This window comes from Doryrhamphus excisus, linkage group LG5 (assembly GCF_037039965.1).
Source record: "Doryrhamphus excisus strain RoL-2023G ecotype Guam linkage group LG5, RoL_Dexc_Guam_v1.1, whole genome shotgun sequence".
In the NCBI taxonomy this organism is placed as follows: domain Eukaryota; kingdom Metazoa; phylum Chordata; class Actinopteri; order Syngnathiformes; family Syngnathidae; genus Doryrhamphus; species Doryrhamphus excisus.
In genome coordinates, this window is record NC_136361.1 from 9,945,948 (window position 1) to 9,970,328 (window position 24,381).

Below are 24,381 nucleotides of genomic sequence, written 5' to 3' on the forward strand. Positions count from 1 at the left end.
CATGGGTATGAATGTGAGTGAATGTGAATGGTTTGTCTATATGTGCCCTGTGATGTCCAGGGTGTATCCCGCCTACCGCCTGTAGACAGGTGGGATAGGCTAAAGCACCCCAGCAACCCTCGTGAGGATAACATAAAATAACATAATATATTTTATTTATTATATATATATGCTTAATGACAGGAGGGCCTGTCCGTAGTACATTATATATGTTGGGTAATATTGACTATATTGGGTACCCTATGGGCCCTAAGGCATATTTAGATGGTCATAAACATGTATTCTATGACTTTAATAATGTTAAAAAAGAGTACTTAGAAGGTGGTAAACAGGTTTTCTATGCTCTAACTACAAAAATACTCCAATTACGAAAGAGTAACACAGAACAGACAGTAACACAGAACTCATCGCGGTCTGGTCTGGAATCAATTAACCACGATAAAAGAAGGATGACTGGAATGACCCGATGTCCATGACATGAATGCACCATTCTTGTCTACTTTGTCGCGCTTGAGTGGGCTAGGGACGACTTAACGTGCCATCTGTCTGTCACTCAGCTGCAGATATCTGCTGGAGAAGAGTCTGTCATAAAGACAGCCACTCATGTTGCTCATGAATTACAAGGACATTTTCCTTAAACATAGATTATTTCAGAAGTTTGAGTTGAGTTTGCCGCTTGTCATTGAGGGGTGATGATGAGTCCTGCAGCCAAAGAAGCTGAGAAACACCATGTTAGATTGGAAAAGTAAAACAATACAGAAAACTGATAAAACACTGTTATCTGAATCTTGGTGTCCCTCATACATACAGGAGCAAGGCAGCAGGCAATAATCCTCAAGGCCCAACAGCCTCCAAAGTGCCAATGACTGAAACGCTGCTGAGATGTTTAACAGCTCGACACACAGAAGGACATCCCGTACAACTTTATTGATGCACATATTTGTGTGTTCTATGCTAGTGTCATTGCTCATTACGGCACACAAGAAAGTTCACACAAACAACAATGACAAAGGACAAACAAATGCCCGTTTTTGTTAAAACCACTGAAATAAATACAAGTAATGTTTTTATTTACGTTTGGGATATATGCCTTACCTACTGTATATACCTCCAAAGTCCAACCCCAAGCCCCATTAGGGAATAAGGTGGAATCATTGTCAACCATCAAGGGTACAAAGACGTGAAACTCCATGCAGACTCTGACTTGTAGAGGAAGGATGTCAGAGGTCAGTAGATGTGTTTACATTCCTGAGGGGGAAATCATTTTAAATATTTCATTTGTTTTTTCATTCTTTTTGTAGAATTATATCAATCCAATAAATTTTTACCCTCACCACTTGTAGAACCGCAAAATATAAATATTTTTTAATTTAAAGACATTTACAGGACACTAAACAGGAGAGCGACAGAAAAATGGAAATATATATAATCATTTCCCTGGGAAAATTAGAGTGCTGATAAGTGTGCTAAAAGTAGTCAAATATCTTCTTTATGACTGGAGGACACTCTGCTGATTTGAAAACAATATTGCAAAAACATGAGTCAAAGATTGTTCATATCAGTGGAGCACAATTTTGTTTTTAAGCACTTACTGCAAAAACACAAAAAGATCCTCTATATTTTTCAGGAAGATAAAGCTACACACCCTAACCCACATAGAAAGCTTTCTCAATCTTCCAAAATCTGCACCTATTCCAGCTGGATTTCCTTGCTTTTCCAAAATGCTCTGATTTAATTTATTCCACCTACGGTCCACCTCCAAGCGTGCCCACTCCACTGCAATTGGTCACACTCCCAAGTGCTGCTGAGGACTTCTGGACTCCTGTCGAACTCACTTTCTAATTTAGTGGCTTTTTTTTAGTAAGCTTTTGGTGAGCTACATGAAGAGTGGTAACATAGGCACCGCTGCTGCCATGGAGTTCACAGCCAGATGTGATGGTGTCACATTTACTAAGTGCACACTCTATAATGCTACACAGACATGTACTCCCTTACAACAAATAAACACGCTGCTAACATGGTGACATCTTCCACAAGAGCGCAGCAGAGCGGGGAAGAAGACAAGCCTACCCTGGCACGCGCATATAAGTAGGTCCAGCTCCCTGTGATGTCACAGTGAGCCAGTGTTAGAAAAAAATATATGAAACCGAGAAGAGCCATCCCAAAGCTCTTTCAGGGCTCACTTTCAAATGCACAAACCTCATTATATGAAACTTTGGCATGGTTTAACATAATACAACATTATAACTACATTTATAGGTCAGAAAAGTGGAAAAAGCATCATAGGTCCCCTTTAAGGAAATACTGCAAAACACATGAGTCAAAGATCATCTATATGATAGAAGCACTCTGCTGTTTTAAGGAAATACTGGCAAAAAATCTAAACACTCGTCAAAGATCCTCTATATGACTATACTATATGACTGTATACTCTATATGAAAAAAATACTGCACTGCACTGAGTCAAAGATCCTGAAATAACAACAGGAGCACATGCTACTGCTTTTAAGGAAATACTGCAAAAACACACAAAAAACAGCCAAAGATCCTCTATTTGTTTTTAGGAAAATACTGCAAAAGGAGCATTCTGTGCTTTTTAGGGACCAACTGCAAAAATTCTAGCCAAAGATCCTCTACATAACAGGAGCACACTCAGTTGTTAAGAAGCTTTTACTGCAAAAGCACTGCCCAAAGATGTTCTAAATGTGATTTGGATTGCTGTGCTATTTTTGTGAAGCTGCTGTATTCCCACTTTTAAAATGATTGTGCGACGCTGTTATGTCATCCACGCCACAGATGATGCTTTATATTGGTTGACCTTATCCAGAAAATCCCACACGGGGTTGAACTTTAGAGGTTCCAGTGTGTCCTATCAGAGGGTTAACACATCAGGATGGAAATGTTTGTGTCTGAGTAGGGAGACACTTGTAAGGCCCTTAAATGGCATCATTGCCATTTGAGATGGTGATATCTTTTTTGCCCAAAATGATACAGATAACTTTCTGCTTTTCAAGACAGATAACCGATTGATTACCTTTTTTATATCTACTTTTTGAAAAATTTCGTCACGTCATGACAAATATCATGATATCAGGAGAAGAAGCGTGTGCAGGGGAAGAGCCACCTGACTTGGCCCAGCAAGGTGCACTGTATTCATGCACACACTCCGAGGAGCCAGTGTGACACCACACAGGTCTGTGGGAAACCTTTCATGCTTTTCAAAGGCCACGCCGCTGGCATTTGAAATCGCTGACAAGGTTTTTTGTGTGCTCTGTTGGTTTTTCCCCCTCACCATGGAGCATTTGGTGCAATGTGATCCCTCTAAAAGTGAATGTTTTTTTATTATTGAGGCTATTTTTAAACTCATCGGATTTATCTGTGTGACATCATAATTCCCTCATATGTCTGATAATTATCATGCGCCCCTAATTGTCACACAATCAATCTTGACTTTTTTCAAGTCTGTAGGAACGAGGAACAAGAACCCCATCATCAGTGGGTCAGCTTTGGTGGCTTTCCGAGCTTGACCCCAATTCCTAAAAGCTGAAATCCTGCAACCTACTGATGGCCCGAGGGCGGGCAAGAGGGGGTCTTAACACTGAACAGGCTGATCCTCTTATGATGCAGCATGCTGGGAACGTCAACAAATTGAAAGGTTATTCTGTTAAGCGGGACATGGGGCTAAAAGTTTTCTACGTGATTGAATACACTTTCTAACTTAGCACAAGGCTGCTCTCTCATGGCTTCTCTGAGGGAAGATCCACCATGGGGACCTTTTCCGAAGGGGACAGAGGGGTCGGTTCTTTGCTATCCACCACCGCCGCCGCCGCCGCCGCTGCTCCCTCAGGCGTAGAAGAGGGCGAGGATTTAGCGGCAAACCCTTGGGCGATGTCGTCAAAGGTCCGTCCCTTGGTCTCAGGCACCCGCAGAAAAGTGAAGATGAAGAAAAGGATGAGCAACACCATAAAGATGACGAAGACGTATGGACCACAGAGTTCCTGACAACAACAGAAAAATACACTATCAGCATCGCCCTGCTAACCAGTGGCTCTGCAGCACGCCAGGGGTGTCCAAACTGTTTTCCCAGTGGGGGGTCGCCCCACTGGGAAATCAAAGTTTGATATCTTCCAAGGCAACACATGTAGATATGCTAAGACCTTGCATATACAGCATTATTTTCTGTATAAACAGTATATACAGCATATACAGAAAATGTGGAACTGTGAATTGAATTATGCTATGTATTCCATGGTAACTTGATGCATGTTTAAATAAAATTAAACCATACCATTACCAAAAAAAAACTTTTATGTCAGCTGTCATGTACAGATGAAAAAGCAAATTATTTAGATCAACATCTCTCTTTTTCTACATTTTCCAAATATTTCTCAATATTTCCATTTTCCTCTGCTCATCCGGGTGCAAGTCGCGGGGGCAGCAACCTTAGTATGGAAGCCCAGACTTCCCGATCCCTGGCCACCTCCTCCAGTTTCACCAGAGGACATCAAGGCGTTCCCAGGCCAGCTGCGAGACATAATCCCTCCAGCGTGGCCTAGGTCTGCCCCTGGGGCCTTTTCCCGGCTGGGCATGCCTGGAACACCTCACCTGGGTGGCATCCGGGAGGCATTCAGACTAGATGCCCGAGCCACCTCAACTGACTCCTCTCGATGTGAAGGGCTCTACTCTGAGCCCTTCCCAGATGACTGAGCTCCTCCAGCTACCCTAAGGAGGAAACTCATTTCAGCCGCCTGTATCCGCAATCTCATTCTTTCGGTCATGACCCAAAGCTCGGCCAATGACCATAGATGAGGGTGGGACCATAGATCAACCGGTAAATTGAGAGCTTTGCCTTCCACTGAAGGTCGCAGCCCGAAAAGGCCATCAGCACCACATCATCTGCAAACAGCAGAGATTCTAAGGCCCCGAACCGGACTCCTTCAACACCTTGGCTGCGCCTAGAAATTCTGTCCATGAAAATTGTGAACAGAATCTGTGACAAAAGGCCGTCTTGGTGGAGGCCATCATTCACCGGAAACAGGCTCGCCTACTGGCAATACAAACCAAGCTCCTGCCCCGTTTGTACAAGGACCGAATGGCACAAAGTAGCGCACCACCAATCCCGTACTCCCGGAGCACCCCCCCAACTCATCACCAGGTGGTGATCAGTTGACAACTCAGCCCCTCTTCACCCGTGTGTCCAGAACATGCGGACGCAGGTCTGATGATACAACTTAGTTATTTCAACTTTCTTCTTGTCAGTTTTTCCCGTAATTATGATTTAATTCCCACAATATTGTTTTCCTCAACCCCAAAAATTACAATTGAAGTAAGCATCCTATGCAGACGACTGCACTCGTAGCACACCAATGTTATCCAACTTGAAGCCTTTCAAATTAATGGATGGGAGATAAAAGTTGGGATATACATTCACTTTAATTTCTATCTGGAGATGAAATGTCATTCAAATCTGATGGTGCCACATATTTTACATAGTCTACTATGTGTACATAGTGTGATGTAGAAACCAATATGGCGTGCTGCTGCAGTAGCAGGGCTACGTGGTGGCCAGGCATGGCAGTGACCACCCCACTGTATCAACTTATCAACTGTATCAACTATGTGAGTAATGGTGTCACCTTGGCCACCCCAATGAAACATTTCTGGCTTTGCCACTAAGACTTGATTTTCTTCTCTGAACTTTGTGATGACCACAAAATGTAAATGTTTAAAAAAATGTCTCAACCCAAACCTATTGGCAAGTATTTCTGAGATGTTTTATATTGCACAATGTTGTTTACAGCCATGTTGACAAGCTAATTGCTGCATTTTGGCAAAAACGCCAATATTGGAAATCCCTAAATGATATTTTAAGAATTCGTTGCGGGCCGAAAGCAAAAAAAATGGCCACCGGGCCACACTTTGGACACCCCTGTTTTGGGGTCTTTACATCTCTCACAATGTTTCTGTCATCACCTGCTGATTATCTTTTATACATCAACTACTTAAATAGCTGCACTGCGGAACGAGTGGGGCACTTACCTCCAGCTTAGGAAAGCCGAGCCCCACAAGGAAGTTGGCGGTCCAGTTGGAGAAGCCAGAGATGGCCATGGCAGCAGGTCGAGGGCCCTGGGAGAAGAGCTCGGCCACGATGAACCAGGGGATGGGGCCCGGACCCATCTCAAAACTGGCCACAAAGCCAAAGACAGCTACGATTGCCAAGTAGCTGAGCGAGGGACTCATTCTCTGCAAACAAAAAGAAAGCCACACCAATGGCAGAGGTATTCCATGAAACACATGGATGGATTAGTGCACTCACCACCAGAGAGAGGGAGATGGTCATCACCAGGGCAGAAACGGCCATCCCACCCAGTCCAATCAGATGTAAGGTCCTTCGACCCGCCCTCTCAACCAAGAAGAGCTGGAGGAATCAGGAGAACATGTGTCAGTAATCCAAGATGAACTGACTTCATGGATGTAACCAAAGATCACTCACAGATACAACAGTGAACACTGTGTTGACAATGCCGGCGCCGATGGTGGCGTAAATTGGCTGATGTACGCCAGCGGTGGCAAAGATGCTCGTGGAGTAGTAGAAGACCTAAAAAAAACAAACCAAGAGGTTTATTTAGTGTATGATTGGAACAGCCACCAGTTCTTCTCATAAGTAAGATCACAATATGCCCCCATGGTTTTTTTCTTTTTTCTTTCTTTCAGCTGATCACTGCTCGTGTGGTGACCGCTGGCACAGACGAGCAGCTCTTATTGTACATGTCATTAATGTGTGTTTTTTAACTTCCATTTTTAGCAGTGTCAGGGCAACATACGTTCAGTTGATTTTATGTGCTGTCCTTTTTATTTTTCAACAAACGCCTGCAGCTGTCATTTGCTTGCGTGATCACCATACCGTGGAAACTAGCGAGGCTAGTGCTAGCTAGTTTGGGGCTAGTCCCCGAATACACCGGTCAATGGATTACACTAGGATCCTGTGGATTGCGGTGTTTCTGCTGCACTTTATGGACCATTTTTTCTGCAGAACAAATGGACATAGTCATTCAGACACTCCACGGACTACATATTCCAGGGATTCTCTTCTGCAGCTGCGGTTTCAAGCCGATCGAGTCGTCCTCACAGAGGAGATACCGGAAGAGATACTCCGTAATCACACGACCGGCCAGTATGACACTCACCAAAAAAAGAAGGCAACCAGGAGGGGAAAGAAAAAGGGAGGTGTCAGAGCCGGACTAAAGCAGAGGAATGTGAAACATCGAACTCTTCCTTCAGTCATTCTGGCTAACGTTCGCTCACTCCGCAACAAGACTGACGAACTACAAGCTAATGTCAACCATATGTACGAATATCAGACAGCATCGATTTTAGCCTTAACAGAGACATGGCTAAATAAAGGAGACAGCAATGACGCCCTGCACATAGACGGGTTTGGCTCTCCTGTAAGGCTGGATCTAGACTCCTCTCTCACTAAGAAACATCGTGGGGGCGGGGTCTGCATCTACGTCAACCCATCCTATTGCAAATCTGTTGTGATCAGGGAAGAGTTGTGCAACTCTGACATTGAACTGCTGGCCATCTCTCTTCGCCCATTCCACCTCCCATGGGAGTTTCCACAACTTTTTATAATTTTGGTTTATATCCCCCCCAAAGCAAACGCTGCTGCTGCCTCTGAACATGTCAAGAATACCATAAACAGGTTAGAATCACTCTCCCCAGATGCACCAAAATTCGTGATGGGTGATTTCAATCACTGTTTAATGGATAAATCTCTTAAGGGATTTCAACAATACATTGACTGCCCCACACGACTTGGTAAAACATTGGACAGATGTTATGGCTCTGTTCCAAAGGCTTATAAGGCAGTCCCCCTTCTTCCCCTTGGTTCTGCAGATCACAACAGTATTTTGCTTGCTCCAGCTTACGTGCCCGTTGTCAAGAGGTCAGAAAAAATAATTAAGACTGTTAAACAGTGGACGCCCAGTAGTATTGACAGACTCCAGGGCTGTTTTGAATCCACTGACTGGAATTGTTTACTGGCCTCCAACAACATCGACGAACAGGTCAACACAGTCACAGATTATATATCCTTCTGTGTCAACAACATTATCCCAACCAAAACCATTACAGTATTCCCTAACAATAAACCCTGGGTAACGAAAGAACTGAAGCAGCTACTCAATAAGAAAAAAATGTTTTTTTATACGGGTTCAGTGGAGGAAAAGAAGGAGGTCAACCGAGAGGTCAAGCGTGCAATTAAAAGAGCCAAGCTGAATTATAAGAACAAAGTGGAGGCCTCGTTTTCCCAGGGGAACCTCCGCTCTGCTTGGCAGGGCCTGAAGAAGATGGCAGCTGTGAATTGTATGACATCCAGTCGTAAACCCATCCAGGTTGACGGCTGTAGCACAACGTCCCTATCTAATGACCTTAACTCATTTTTCTTACAAGGTTTGAAAGGGACAGAAGTTCAGAGCGGAAGTCCTTCATTTCCTCACTCCACCCTGGGATTCCTACTGTTACCTTCAGCAAGGAGGAGGTTGTGAGAGCACTGAAGATGACAAAGCTCAACACTGCTAGTGGACCTGACAGCATCTGCGCACGGACCCTCAAGCACTGTGCTATGCAGTTGGGAGAAGTATTCCAGCAACTGTTCCAAACTTCCATGAACTGCTGCACTGTGCCCCAGAGGTGGAAACACTCAACTATCATCCCCATTCCCAAGAAGGGTTCCGTTAAGGTGCTGAACGACTTGAGGCCTGTAGCCTTGACGTCCCTGGTGATGAAAGCTATGGAGAGAATCATTAAAAACTCCATCACCAAGTCTGTTGCCAGTCTTATGGACCCACTGCAGTTTGCATACAGGGCCAGCAGGGGAGTGGACGATGCCAAACTGTTCATAATGGAGGCCATCCATGCTCATTTGGAGACCCCTAATTCCATTGCTCGGCTCCTGTTCGCGGACTTCTCATCAGCATTCAATACCATGCAGCCACACCTCCTTGCTCAAAAGTTAGTTACCCGCTTTAAACTGGATCATCAGCTCACTTTGTGGATTATGGATTTTTTAACTGACCGTTCACAAAGGGTGCTTGTTAACGGTTTATACTCCGACACCCTCCGTACCTCCACCGGCTCCCCCCAGGGCTGTGTTTTATCACCCCTCCTCTTCATCCTCTATACGGACGACTGCAGGTCTAGCCAGCCGCATTACCACCTTGTGAAGTTTGCTGACGACACAGTTCTACTTTCTCTGCTTTCTGCACCAAATCTACACCATAGCTCTGTTCTTCAGGACTTTGTCACCTGGTGTGATGATGTTTGCCTGCAACTCAACCCAACCAAGACCAAAGAGGTGATTGTGACATACAGCAGCAAGCAGAGACAACTTGCAGAGGCAATCGCTACCACCATTGGGGGGGAACCGGTGGAGGTGGTTGAGGAGTATAGGTACCTCGGCACTATATTTGATGGCCTTCTGAGATTTTCATCTAATACAGAGGAGATCCTCAAGAAGTGCAATCAGAGACAGTACATGTTGAGGAAGCTGAGTTCCTTTGGAGTGAACAAAAAAAATTTGCTGACCTTCTATTATGCTTTTATTGAGAACATTTTGGCCTTTTCATTCATTTCATGGTTTTACTCACTGCATCTACAGGATCGGACTCGTTTAACCAGTATTTCAAATGTTTGTTCCAAAATCATTGGCCATCCTGTGAGACCTCTTTCTACACACTGCGATCAACAAATAACCCGGACTGCATACAGGATTCTACAGGACCCATCCCACGCGCTACACCCCGTGTTTGAGTGGCTTCCATCGGGTCGTAGACTAAGATGCCCACGATGTAGAACACAAAGGAGGAGGGCTACCTTTGTCTCTACAGCAGTCCGGCTTCTGAACTTGGACCCCTCCCTATCCAGATTTCGCACAACCTCCCTTTAGCTTGTTATACTTTTTAAATTATTTAATTACTATTTATTCTCTTAGGTACATGTGTGTTCAGTAGTGTCTGCTCTTTTACTTGTCCTTGTCTGCTTTCTACATTTTTATTCCATATGCTGCTCTCTGTGTCCTTTAAATTGCCCCTCGGGGATAAATAAAGTGTTTTTGAACTTTGAACTTGAACTTGGTTGTGGTTCCCACTTTCACCAGCTGGGCGCACATGTATCTGTGCGAATCATTGTTCACACAGATCACACTGTTGCAAGTTATATCTCAAGGAATAAATTCATACTCACTCGCCAAAGATTACTGATTGCGCACAACATCCATTCCACAGAAAGAAACTACGACTCCTATGCCTGCAGACAAACCACACCTTTGTGCGGAAATTACAGAACAATAGGACGATGTGTCCCCACACATCACAAAAAATCATATGGAAGACTTGAATGCTGATGGTCATCGCCCCTCTATCCCTACAGGGGGCATAGTGGCCTCCTACGCAATCGTCACCGATGAGGGAGGAAGATTAGAAACAACTGAGGCAAATGCCACGCCACCTCCAGCCTCATTAGAGCATGTGAATTAAGTAAGGGAGTCAGTGAACAAAGCCATACACATCAAGTTTAAAAACACCAGACTACATGACATCTATAGGAAAGCCCATCAAAGATCTTGACTACATTTAGGCTGCAGGAAACTTGAGCCATCCCTGGTCACCTGGCTGCAGGTTAGGTAAATAAATGTCCAGATGACCAGATGATGACCTTACTGATGCAAGGTTTACTAGTCGGGGATTCTGTTGACATGTCACAGGAACAACAAGCAAGGTGCCAACAAGTGCACACAAACTGGCGTAAGTCTTCCCTTTGTCCTGACTGTGTGGCCTACATGCTAACCACTCGACCACCGTGCGGCCACTATATCCGTCATTTCAAAAAATGTTCTATGTTATCGTTGATTGTTCATTATCCTCATGATTCACTCTACTCAGTCCGCTGCCCTCTGCTGTGTCCTTGCTGCAGCCCTGCTAAGGACTCCTCTCCCCAGCTCATCTGGCCAGCACACCTAGAGCCAATCTTCAATTAGGCCTTCTTATGCTATGCGGCCCAGCAAGACCCTGTCAGATTGTCCTCTTGTCTTCCTTGCATAGTTCATGCCTTGTGACACTTTTGCCTACTTTGCCACTTTAGCTCCCCGGTGACCTTCTGTTACCGGTGTCTTTTGTTATACTGTGTTTTCCCCTCCACTGTGAGCGCCTTTTGTTAGCATGAAATAACTTTTTTTACCATCTTTGCCTTCGTTTCTGCTCTGGGGTCCACAACACCTGGTGCAGGCACCGGCCCTTGTAACACACAAGGCTCCACTCTTTTGCTGTGTGTATGCAAGCGGCCCCATCTCCCCCCACAGGGACAAAAGTGACTGTATGACTGACAAAAGGGTCGTTCTTCTATAAAGCACAGGTCTGAAACCAGTGTACGGTGTGAATCCTCTTTCTTCCTGTTTGAAGGTGATAGATGAGGTGTTCGGTGATTAAGGGGCACACTCACGGCATTGATGCCTGACAGCTGCTGAGAGAGCTGCAGGATGATGGCGATGATGATGGGCTGCCGGTAGTTGGGGGAGCGGAAAAGCTCCGGGATGGTGACTTTCTTCTCCATGACCATCCTCATGCCTTCTTCCTTCATCTCCTCAATGTCCTTGCTCACATCTTCACTGCCGCGCAGACGCACCAGCGCTGCGTGGAACACATGACGCTGAGCATGAGAATGGGAAATGATACCGAGGGCAAGAATTGAGAATCCAACGGATGACAATGACCGTAACAATACGAATGACATCACTATGTAGAATAAGACTGGGAGTGAGGATAAAAGCAATCATCACCCCAAGGCCCCAAACATGATTACAGTACTTGCTTGCGGGAAGTCCCAGGTAGCGTATTAAAGTGTTTTTTCTACACCATGAATGTGTGAACATTAATCACGTTGGTCGTGCATGATATCATTGTGTTGCAAATGTTAGCCCTGGTTCCCATCGAGACTTGATGCCCAGCCCTACGTGGGGCTCCCCCACGCCAGGTTTGGTCAGTTAGGACCTTAGTGGCCCATTAAATGCTGTTTGTACTATTTTGACACAAGCTGGGATTGAAACTGCACTCACTGCTTTCAAAGGCAGTGGAGTGGCTAATTAATGGAGTCCCCGGAGAAAACCCGCACATGCACGGGGAGAACATGCAAACTCCACACAGAGATGGCCGAGGGTGGAATTGAACCCTGGTCTCCTAGCTGTGAGGTCTGCGTGCTAGCTGTGAGCCCCGACCGTAGTTTGATTGAAGCATGATAACTCTGTAGCCACAAGCTGGAACAAATATTGATTGGAAATGGAGAAAGAAAAGAGTATTTAGATTGGTAAAGTTAGCTTCAAAGCCCTGGCAGATGGCTCTCGTAGTGAGACCAAAGTTATTTGTATCTACTGTCGCTGTGTTTGACTTATCACGGATTACATGGTCTGCCAGAGACTGGAGCAGTGCAGGTATTGTTTTTATTGTCATATACAGTGCTACCTTGGCATAAGAGTGGCCCAACTAACCATTGGTTTTCACATTTTTACATCTCTCTGCTGATTTTTGCATTGAACTGTCAGCTAAATTGGAGTTCCAGCTGCTATTGACGGGCTGTCAATGTGATGACCATGGCTGAAGTCCAGTGTTTTCTAGCGTTAGCGATTTAGCATCAAACTACCACAATGATGCACATTAGCACTCAAAGTCATCAAACTATGTGCATTCCCACATAGTATCAGCATTCAGGAGCAAGTATAAGGTGAAAGACAAAGGGGTAAAATACATCCAAATACATCCATACAGCCCTCTTTACATCGGAGAACGGTGCATCGGTGCGTTCTAGACTGTCGAAAAAGTTGGACAAATCACAAATCGTATTAAATAGGGGTGTGAATCTTAGCACTGAGGATGATTCGATACACATTTCAATGCACGGCCAGTGATACGATACTTAAACGATGCATTAAATTTTCTGGCAATACAATGCAATACGATTCACCTTCTTCACGATGCGATACTATGCGATCAATCGATGCGTTCAAATCAATCGTTCAGATCCGATATGATATGGTGCAATTTCTTGCAATATTATGCACTTCAACATGATGCAAATAAGCAAAGGGAAAAAATAAAATTATATTAACTGTATTATAATGATTAATGTACATGCATTTCAATGTGTTTAAAAAGAGAAATGAAATGACATTAGGTTTACAATGTGGATGAAATGTTTTATGACTATTGTTTTAGGTATTTTCATTTGTACATTTCATGAAGGAAAGATGCATTGAGGCAATTCTTTAATAATAATACTTTCTGAATGTTCCTAAATAGGCTTTTTACTCACAAACATTTAGAATTTAAAACCAGTATCATAAATAAACAAATCTTATCTTGAGCTGACACAAATAAAGAAAAATATGTTAGTGTGAGAAGTATCACTCGCTCACATTTTGTATTTGTTGAACGTTTGTGGGCAAGTTTAAGAGCTAATATGCTAATAATAAAGAAAAATAGTAATACAAAAATATGCTTGCTGACTGTATTTTTGAAATAATTGATATCCCTTTACATAAAATTTTATATAATTATTGTTGTAGTTGCACATTGAATCGTTTACCACTCAGAGATTTCTCCTACATATTATAGATAAAAACTTATTTTCATCTGCGATTAATTGTGAGTTAACTGTGGACAAAATATTTTAATCGATTGACAGCCCTAGTTAAAAGGTGTATTTAGAAGACGGTTAACAGGTTTTCTATGTCTTATTTTCACTTATGATGTCTATATTCCCATATAGTCAAGTTTACCCAATATAGTTACTGGGTAAACTTGACTATAGGGGTGTTATTTCATGGCTAGAGAGCTCTAATCATGTTAAAAAGCATCTTTAGAAAGTCCTAAACAGGTTTCCAATTCTCCAACTATGAAAATATTAAGTTTATTATGTTTAAAATATTCTTATCGCGGACATCTCTGGAAAGAATTAACCATGTTAAATGAGGGATTACTGTGCTTGTCTCTTCTTGTGAAAAGTGTACGCTCAACATATAGCTTTATTTGATACTCCACTCAGAGCAAGCCATCTCGCTTGCTAAAATGGAAGACGTTGTCCCTGAGAGTTAATAAGAATGTGAGTGACAATATGACAACAAGAATGAAAACCAAAATGAAATGGAAATTGAAGGAAATTAGACTAAAAATAGAGATAAGAAAGACAGCAAGCGTGACAATGAAAATGACAGTGACATTACAATAAATACTATTATATTCAAGAATGACAATGAGAAGGACTCTGAGAAAGGATGAAGCTGAGAATGAGATTTGGTAAGACAATGTGAATAAATGTGAAAAGACTGAGAATATGAGTGTAGAAGAATAAAAATGAGAAAGAGAATGAAGTGAGATTGTCTGAGAATGAGATGGAGAATGACAATGAGAAGAAATGGCAATGTGAAACGAATGACAATGTGAGTGTAGAAGAATAAAAACGACAAACAAAATTGAAAGGATGAGATTCAGAATGAGATGAAGAATAACAATGAGAAGAAATGTAAATGTGAGTGAGGCTGAGAATGAGAGTGACAGTGAGGATGATAGAATCTAGCATAATGATGAGATTGAGAATGAGTGTGACTGAGAAATGGAAGTAAATGAGAGAATGATGCTGATCATGGGAATGATAAAGAAATAGTGTGAGAATGTGAGAAGGATGTACGGCAGCCTGAGTGTGTCAGTACCTTTCCTGGCCTCCTCCTGCTGGTTGAGGACAATGAGAAGATAGCGTGGGCTCTCGGCACAGAAGGGCAGCATGATGCTCTGCAGGACGGCGGGCAAGGCGGTCAGGGCGAGGAGGAGCGGCCACAGAGAATCTGAGCCCAGAAGAGACTCCAGACCAAAGATCTAGAAAACACCGGACATGAACTTTACTCAAGGATGTCTCTGAGCGTAGTCCTGCAGGACGAGCGTGTACCTGCGCCACCAGGATACCAACAACTACGCCCAGCTGGTGTAGGGTGCCAAAGGCTCCCCTGAGGGCAGTGGGGGAGATCTCTCCCACATACATGGGTGTCAGCCCCGTGCACAGACCGCAGAAAACGCCGATGACCAAGCGGCCGACAATGACCATCTCGAAAGAGCGACTCAGGCTGGACAGTCCCATTAGGCCACCACCCAGCAGGGCCAGGATGTTGGCCAGCAGCATGGACTTCCTCCTGGTGGTGGTGTTGGGGGGGTAAGTGAGGTTTATATGATAATGATGATGAAGAGCTCACCTGCCAAATTTATTGACCATGGCCCCCACGCAGAAGGACCCCACCATTCCGCCCACACTAAAGATGGCCACTGCAAAACTCCACACCATGGTGTTGCCTCCCGGAGTGAAGGGCTCGTTGTAGCGCTCCAGAGACACGTTCTGGAAGAATCTACGTAGTTTCTGGTCAAGTGGGAAACATTTCATGTTGAGTAAATCCCCATGGAAGACAACAGCATGGCAATGTATGCCTGCATCAGCACATCTTCAATTACACCTGCACAGTCCTTCAACTCAAATAGCTACACTTGCATCTTTATTATTCGGATGAGGAGTCAATATTTGTTGACAAAATGACAAAAGTACAAGTTATGGTCTACTAAAATCATTTTCTCGGGTTAGAATTGTTTCAAATATTTCAGTGAGTGCCATCTAAAGTATAATAATATAAATAAAACCAAATACTTCAAAATAAACAACTAATAAATAATACAGTATATAAAAGGTTTATCAAATACTGTGTAGTACAACAACTCAAATGTTAACAAATATACTTACATATAAAAAATTGCATTGTAGAATATAATAAAACATTTCTAATAAAACTAAACAAAGATGTCTTTTTAAAATGATACAGTAATCCATTACCACTCTGTGCCTCAGATTTCCCGACTTCACTCTATCACCATTTTTCCAAAACATTTAATTGCTGCTTTGTGGTTGATAATTAGTACCTAAATCTGAATATTTAAGCAAATTTCACATATGTTTTTGCCTAAAGTAAGCATTCCAGCACAACAATGGCAAAATTAAATATAAATTATTCAGAAGACGTATTCATTGATATGTAGAATTCTACACTGATCACTTGGTGTCAGCACTGTTACATTGATGAGACAATAGCCACCACAGGAAGTACTGTACACAACAGGAAGTAAAAAGGAAGCACAATGACAAACTCTGCCAATGTCAACATGTGTGCGTCTATATTTTGTTTTATTTTCTCTTATTATGTCGACTATATTGGGTCATAGGAGTGTAAAGGTGACTCTAGGGGTGTTATTTCATGTCCAGAGAGCTTTAATGTTGAAAAAAAGTATTTTTGTTTGCTCTAACTACAACAATATTCCATTTATAAATAAGGATTCCTATTCGGGGTGAAATAGAATTATGACACTCCAAACCAATAACAAACCAATAAACCACTAAAAACGAGGGATTACTGTAGCTAGCTAGATTGCACAGGTTTAGTTCATGTCATTTCAACAAATGCTGTTTGATGGTCATCCACATAAAAACACCAAATGTGAGTTTGAAGGGTCGCACCATTTCCGGTGCATTGATGACTCCTGTGTTGTATCCAAACTGCAGCGAGCCGATGACGGCGGTGGAAACGCAGTAGAGCAGGTAGACAGTGACTTTCTTCTGCTTTGGCTGATGAATGAAGAATGGGGAGAGAGATGAGAATAAGGCGTGGGTGTTTATCCTGAATGAATTGTTTGAGTTGTGGTTCGATAGCGGCATGTCTGACAAAGCGCTTCTTGTTTATCCAAACACACAATGAGGCGTTCTGCATGCCAGCCGTCACTCGGCTCTGTGAGCTTCTTCCACGGTTACTGCACTGACTCCGCTATACACAGCTGCTTCCTTCCCCCAGTAAACCACAACAACACCTGCAAAGAATGATGTTGTTTTTCCCGTTGGCCTCTGAATTAAAGCCGGATTAGCACATAGTTAGCTGCTAATACATCAGCATATTAAGCCGCTGGAGGAGAGAAATTTGTGGCATGCACAACACGGAGGCCTTAAAAAGGCCATGAAGCCAAACCGCTAAACTTAATTAAATTGAAAGTTATTTTCAAATAATATGCTTTTAAAGGGGCGGCACGGCGGTCCAGTGGTTAGCGCGTAGACCTCACAGCTAGGAGACCATGGTTCAATTCCACCCTCGACCATCTGTGTGTGGAGTTTGCATGTGCATGCGTGGGTTTTCTCCGGGTACTCCGGTTTCCTCCCACATTCCAAAAACATGCTAGGTTAATTGGCCACTCCAAATTGTCCATAGGTATGAGTGTGAGTGTGAATGGTTGTTTGTCTACTATATGTGCCCTGTGATTGACTGCCGACCAGTCAAGGGTGTACCCGCCTCTTGCTGGGATAGGCTCCAGAACCTCCGCGACTTAAGCTCTTAAGTCTTTTCTATGATATACAGGTAAGCTGCAAAGAAAATACAAGTTATCTGTAATAAAAATAATGGGAAATACATCAATACAGTAATCTAATTAATGCATGAAAAACAAAATAATAATTTGATCATAAGCCGCATGGTGGGTGAGTGGATAGCATGTAGGCCACACCGTCAGGAGATTGAGAAGACTCAACTCGTTCAATTCTCCATTTGGGCATCTCTATCTGGAGTTTGCATGTTCTCCCCATGCATGCGTGGGTTTTCCCACCCACAATGAATGTGGGTGGAAATGGTTGTTTGTCTATATGTTCTCTGCCATTGGTTCGCGACCAGTCCAGGGTGTTCCCCGTCTCAGCTGGGATAGGCTCCAGCATATCCCTAATTACACCGAATATATCTTGGGGTATTCTGAGCGCATGTAGCGCAGGAAGTTCACTGGACTAAATCAAACTCTGCACTCCGCATAAGGCGGTAGTGGCTCAGGGGATAGAGCAGGGCGTCCAGAAAGCAGAAGGTTGGCCACCCTCCCTCCCAGTACTGATGTTGTCGTGTCCCACCTTGCCATCAGTGTTGCCCACACTGGTGTATGAATGTTTGGTAGTGATCGGAGACACCGGAGGCACAAATTGGCAGCCATGTCAGACTGCCACATTGCAGCTCTGTTTACAGATGTAGACTACCACCACCAGTGTGTGACTGAGGAGTGAAAGAATAATGGCTTCACTTCATTCTGAAGCACTCTGGGGAGCTTGAAAAACACAAATCTAATCTAATCTATTATTATTATTGTGAAAAATATTAATCTTTTTTGTCAGTTTTGGAGAAAAGATTATTTTAAACGACCCTTGAAAAAAGGTGTGCCTGGTACATGACCATTAGCATCATCAAACAAGTGGAAGTGAAAAATGACATAACATTTGGCATAGAGTGAAATTTACTGTAAAACACGCCTTACAAAGGTCGTCATGGCAACATTGCAACCTATCAGAGGAAATGTAAGAGACAGACAGGAAGAAGTCAAATAAGATAAAATGACAGCAGCTTTTGAGCTCCAAATTGGCACTATACCACAATGCATTCAAGCAGCAGAGGCAGCATTTGTGTACCTGCGGTGACCAACTTTTGTTGCGAAACTTTCAAACTCTGTGACAAAATAATATGCACGTGCCATGACGACATTTACGTTTCAGGGAGTAGTGACAGATTTGTATCCATTACACAATGTTGCCTAAAAATATATACAGTAGACAACCAGGAATATAAACATCAAGAATATAAGACAAGCAGAAATTAAAGACGACCAAGAACATAAAACAACCCGTAACATAAGATAACCAGGAATATAAACCTGAAGGGCTCTAATCCCGTGGCCCAGGGTGGTGGAGCACGCAATTGGTCATAATTTGGTCCAGTGGACCACTGTGAGCAGCCAATATGGTAATTTGGCACGCCAAGATGGGTGTGGCGGCGTGCCAATGTCCACATTTTCAGCTTGGTGCAGTGACAATTTTGTGACAAAACAGCACTCCAAATGTGTGGAGAAAGCTTGCCAGCGGCGACCTTGTCTATTCGGGGCGCAGGCAAGCGCAGGCAAGCGCAGGCAAGCGCAGGCAAGCGCAGGCAAGCGCAGGCAAGCGCAGGCAAGCGCAGGCAAGCGCAGGCAAGCGCAGGCAAGCGCAGGCAAGCGCAGGCAAGCGCAGCCTGCGTAATGGTAAATTGGCTGACAGTGCAGACACGTCACCAAAACCTCATAGGCAGTGTCACGCACATTTCAGTGGGAAAAACAATGACAGCAACCACTATTTAATGCAGGGGTCGGGAACCTTTTTGGCGAAGAGAGCCATGAAGGCCAGATATTTTAAAACGTGTATCTGTGAGAGCCATATACATTTTTTTTAAACATTGAATGCAATAAAATGTGTGCATTTTTATGTAAGACCAACAGTTTTAGATATAATGGGCTCTAATTACGTAGACCAGGCACACTACCCCACGCCAATGGGGTGTGGCCAGCACACTTTCGTGAGCAGCGCAGTGTCTAATAATAAATCAAATACTTGTTGCCATTAATACAACTTCTGCTGCTGCATAGTTTTGCACCGTACTCCGTAGACGTATTTCATTCGTTTGGCCATCTTCGTCAGAAGGCTTGGTTCTGCAGCTTTAGCTATTTGACTAAAGGAGGAAAGTTTACATTTACATGTTTTTTTGACATCTCAATGACCGAGGTAGACTACAGCATTACCCAGTAATAATCAAGTTTTGGTGTTTGACCTGGAAAATATCATCAGGAAAGATAGATATGGTTGGCCGTATTGCAGCAGAATATAGATGGACGAATTAAAATGCATAAGAAAGTTGTTGATTTTGAATATTATTTTTAACAGTCATTTCTGTGATGGTTTACTTTAAAATGTTAGCAAAAATAAATTTTTATTGTGGTAAGAAATGCTTGAGAGCCAGATACAATCATCAAAAGAGCCCTACCTAGCTCCCGAGCCATAGGTTCCCTACCTCTGATTTAATGTAAGCATCTGAACAAGCATGTTTTTTTTGTATTAATTGTCCCATCACATCTGAGACGTCACGCACAAACTCAACCTGATGGCAGCTGAAAGTATCAAAGGTTCTCCTATTTGGCAATGTAGAGCAGGAATGCTGGTGGAAAACAAATAAGATGCTTGGATTAGCGTGATGCTGTGTTTAATGTAACTGTCAGGAACATGTGGTGAATGACGCGTATGGTGGCCTCTGATGCGCAGTCCAATCATGATCATTTAAAAGCAATGAGAGGCATTGATTTGATTGGTTAAAATTACACTCAGTTGTGTTACACTGTCTCAGGCCTTCCCTCCTCCCACTTTGCCACCTGCGCCAGTGGGAGGGATGGAGGTGTGAGTCTGCAGCAGTGCAGCAGACTGCGCTGCTCACAAAATTTGCTGGTCACACCCGTTGGCAGGCGCAGTGCACCTGCCTTGCGCCGCACCTGCGCCTTGTCTACAAGAGACACAAGACAACCAGGAATATAAATATCAAGAATATAAGACAAGCAGAAATGAAAGACGAACAAGAACATAAAACAACAAGGAATATAAGACAACCAAGAATAGCGGCACAGGTGCCATGTCCCGTATTAATAATAATAATAATACATTTTATTTATAGCCGCCTTTCAGGACACTCAAGGTCACCATACAGAGTTGTTAAAATAAATAAAATGTGAAATAAATATTAAAAGTGTCTTCTACCAAAACACTGTGACATTTCTGAAACAGGTAGCTTTTATTGTATCCTTATACGTCAGTCAATTAGACTTATTTCAGCTTGTAGTTTGTGTCCTCGTTAGTATAATCCTTGTCCCCTCCCTCTGACTCCCTCTTCTTCTCTTAGAAATGTCATATTGTTCGGCATGCTGCCATGACACTCAAAACACTCAAAAAACAAACAATAAAACCATTGCTGTAATGATAAATACCACTACAGTAAATGGCACTACTTCTTCATCACACATTGTCAGGCTGATGCTGCTTGTAGTCTAGAAAATATGCTAGCACTCGTGTAGCGCAAATGTTACTTCCCCAAAACCACCTGAATTGGCAGTATTATTATTATTAGTAGTAGTAGTAATCATTTTGGTGTTACTTTTATGAAAAATGTGCCACATTCCACTCTCAGTAGAAGTACCAGTGTTGCAGAGTATTTATACGTGTTACCTATAAGTAAGTAACAGCCCAATGCTACCTACCACAACACTGGTGGTTTATGTGTTGAAACATGAACTTGCACAATGTTAGCTCATCCCCACGCTTACCTCACATTTGGACATGACTTCATCATCACTGAGACATGGTGTCCGGAAAGCCACACACTCACCTAAAAGTCTTCTCTCCTCGGCTTAGAGTTTACTTAGCCATCGAGTGTGATGCAGACTCCATCAGTGGCAGAGAAATGACCCCCAAAAACTATGAAAACAATCCACTAAAAGGTGTTGCCTGTCTTGGTTAGGTACCACATGGGAGGGGGGTGCTCACCTTCCATTGCCATGGTGCCAAGATTAATATTGAGAAAAAAACAGCATTTCTATATACGTATGTATATATATATATGCTCTGTTAGCATTAGCTAACGTCAAGGCTGTTGACAGTGTAACATTCACATTGGCTTTAAACGGTTAAGTAAGGTTTGTGAACTGTAGAATTGTATACACTTCTGGGTGGTATTGTGTGCGTGGGGGGGGGGGGGGTTCATGTTCACAATGATATTATAATCACAGCTGAATAACTACATGTCAGAACACAATATACCCATTCATTCATTTTCTACCGCTTATCCACATGAGGATCGTGGGGGTGCTGGAGCCTATCCCAGCTGTCTTTGGGTGTGAGGCGGGGTACACCCCGGACTGGTCGCCAGCTAATCACACTCACATTCATACCTATGGACAATTTGGAGTCACCAATCAACCCAACATGCATATTTTTGGAATGTGGGAGGAAACCGGAGTACCTGGAGAAAACCCACGCATGCACAGGGAGAACATGCAAACTCCACAAAGAGATGCCGAGGGTGGAATTGAACTCGGGTCTCCTGGCTGTGTGACCTGCACGCTAACCACTTGTGCAGCCCACAATATACCCAACACTACAATATTTTATTTGTTTTTGGTTCAGCCATCGATGAGGTTAGGCAATCATTATGGCAGTATGAAAATCATACGTGTGTATTTAGTTAGTGGGTGGCTGATGCGGCAGCTACAATCTCAAGGCTACCATAATCAGCATCCCAATGAAAGAGCACATTTCTCAATCCACACAGCCATCATTTCATCAGAGTTGAACCAAAATGGCAGAATTGAGAAATTAATTGAAAGTATTCCATATCTACATCATTCAATTTGGGTGCCAAACTGCATCAGAAACTTAACTCAATGATTGATTGTGGCCACTCGGTGTCGCCAAAAAAGCAACCACCAAAGGCATACTGTACCTATAAGTGTTGCTTGACAAAAGTGGCCCTTGCATCCTGGATTTACACCAACAAGGAGACAAACTAACTCCTAACTAACTAACTCCACACAAGCTGACAGAAGTCACATTTTTTAAAGTATATGAATATAATGAAAAATATACTCATTTAATAAATGACAGAATGTTCCGGAACAGACACAGAATGTTCCATTACATGACGTCTGGACGCATCCCAGTGTATAAAAACCTATCAAACATCAAAACTTCATTTTCGTAAGAAACCCCAAGTGTTTATGTAGTTGTCCAAGCTAGACATAGAGTATTTAGCGTCCCAATGTGTAAAATAGCACATTTCTCAATCTACACAGCTAACATAATATTAGGTTGCACATTACTTACAGACACACCATTTCCCAGGCAGAAGTGTATTAGAAAGTGTTCTCTATCATTCAATTTATGTGCCAAACTCAACTTAATGAATGACTGCGACCACTAGGAGTCGCCAAAAACCCAACCACTGTCCCGTTTACCTGAAAGGCATCACATGCAAGCAACATGTAGTATATATATATATTTTGACGTAGACATTGCAGGACCTTCCAAACTATGAAAAAGTGTGACATACACTAATAATGATCGTGATCTGGTACCTAATGTTATGTCCATGGGCATACTGTATACTGGAGCCAGCTCTACCAACGTGCATTTCAAAAAATCACATTCAAGTTGCAACTTGTCCTGTTCTTTTTTCTTTTAGTCACGTCCCTAAATGCCCTGCTCATCCTCCTTTGCCCAGGAAGGAAAAATACAGAAGCAACTGTGAGCCCATGCTTGGTTGACTGCACTGAGAAGTCAGACTGAAAGAGAATAATAAAAATTAAAAAGCTGACCTTGTCATCTTCCATACGCTCCATCTCTGTTTCTTCCCAGGAGAACACAACGGTCTGTGCAAACAGCAGCAGGCAACAGTCAACTGCAAATATAGAAACAAGCAAATGGAACTTGGCATGGCTCGTGTCTGTCAGGGAAGCCAGAAGACGTCTCTACCTGTTGGATGGTGAAGACGCGTCTCAGGTCCCGTCACGTCTTCTTCTGCTCTCACTTCAACAGCGACAGACACCACAAACTCCTCCTCCTGCTACACACCCCCTCCCTCACTGCAGCACAGTGACCTAACAGCACTTCCCCAGTACAAATCACATTATACTGGTGTGTTTACACTGTTAATTCACTTTCAAACACTTCACTGTCTATTTAGCCTTCAGGAGGAGTTCACGTTCGCTGTTTGACAGACTAATAAGACAGACTTAACTACACAAACACCACTTGGCTGGAAGGAAGATGGCGCCGTGTTTTCATGCAGTTCTTCAAAAATGTATTCATTAATAAGTCATGCTCTTGAATACTGCCTCATTTTAATCCAAAAATAAACACATCTAAGCAAGTGTTATTCTTTTTTTCTAAATTAAGCATTTTCATTTTTAAACACTTTGTCATTTCTATCAAATTTCTATCTCACAATTATGATTTTTTATCTCATCATTTAATTAATGATGACTTACTATTAGTATTTTTTTTATTCAGTGGTAAAAAGGGTCTTTTGTATTTATATAGTATATATATATACTACTTATTTTTTGTTATTATGTCTACTATATTGGCTAATAGGAATGTGAAGGTGACTATAGGGGTGTTATTTCTTGTCTAGAGGGCTCTAATAATGTTACATGTTTTTAGAAAGTAGTATAATGGTTTTCTGTGCTCTAAATACCAAAATATACATTTTGGCTATAGAAAAAAAAAATCTACTCGGCGCATCCTTTCCTTGTCCAGGAAGAGTTGTTGTCTGATCACCTTGTGGGGAGCTTGGCTCTATGTTGGCAGTTGGCGGAGCATAAACATAACAGCTGTCCAAAAAAGTTGGCTTTTCTTCTTTGTGGATTTTTTTGTGTTCCT

At 42.8% G+C, this 24,381-nt stretch overlaps 1 protein-coding gene across 1 annotated transcript; it reads right to left on the bottom strand.

Annotated features, from left to right (window-relative positions):
• Positions 1–908: 908 nt before the first annotated feature.
• Positions 909–23,525, bottom strand: slc2a3b (solute carrier family 2 member 3b). Its single transcript, XM_078790675.1, has 11 exons — positions 23,473–23,525; positions 23,316–23,398; positions 16,597–16,704; positions 15,293–15,453; positions 14,992–15,232; positions 14,759–14,921; positions 11,500–11,687; positions 6,494–6,598; positions 6,317–6,418; positions 6,040–6,243; positions 909–3,998 (listed from the first exon to the last, which is right to left on the bottom strand). Exons 2-11 carry the CDS (start codon positions 23,337–23,339, stop codon positions 3,738–3,740), a joined length of 1,557 nt encoding a protein of 518 aa, XP_078646801.1. The 5' UTR covers positions 23,340–23,398; positions 23,473–23,525; the 3' UTR covers positions 909–3,737.
• Positions 23,526–24,381: the final 856 nt, after the last annotated feature.

Bases quoted from the DNA above. Each gene is read 5' to 3' on its own strand.
- slc2a3b (XM_078790675.1), bottom strand. From the start codon at position 23,339: ATGGAGCGTATGGAAGATGACAAG. The intron at 15,454-16,596 runs GTGCGACCCTTC...CCACTTGACCAG, and splicing joins TCATCAATGCACCGGAAATG to AAACTACGTAGATTCTTCCA. The intron at 11,688-14,758 runs GTACTGACACAC...TGTTCCACGCAG, and splicing joins GCAGGAGGAGGCCAGGAAAG to CGCTGGTGCGTCTGCGCGGC.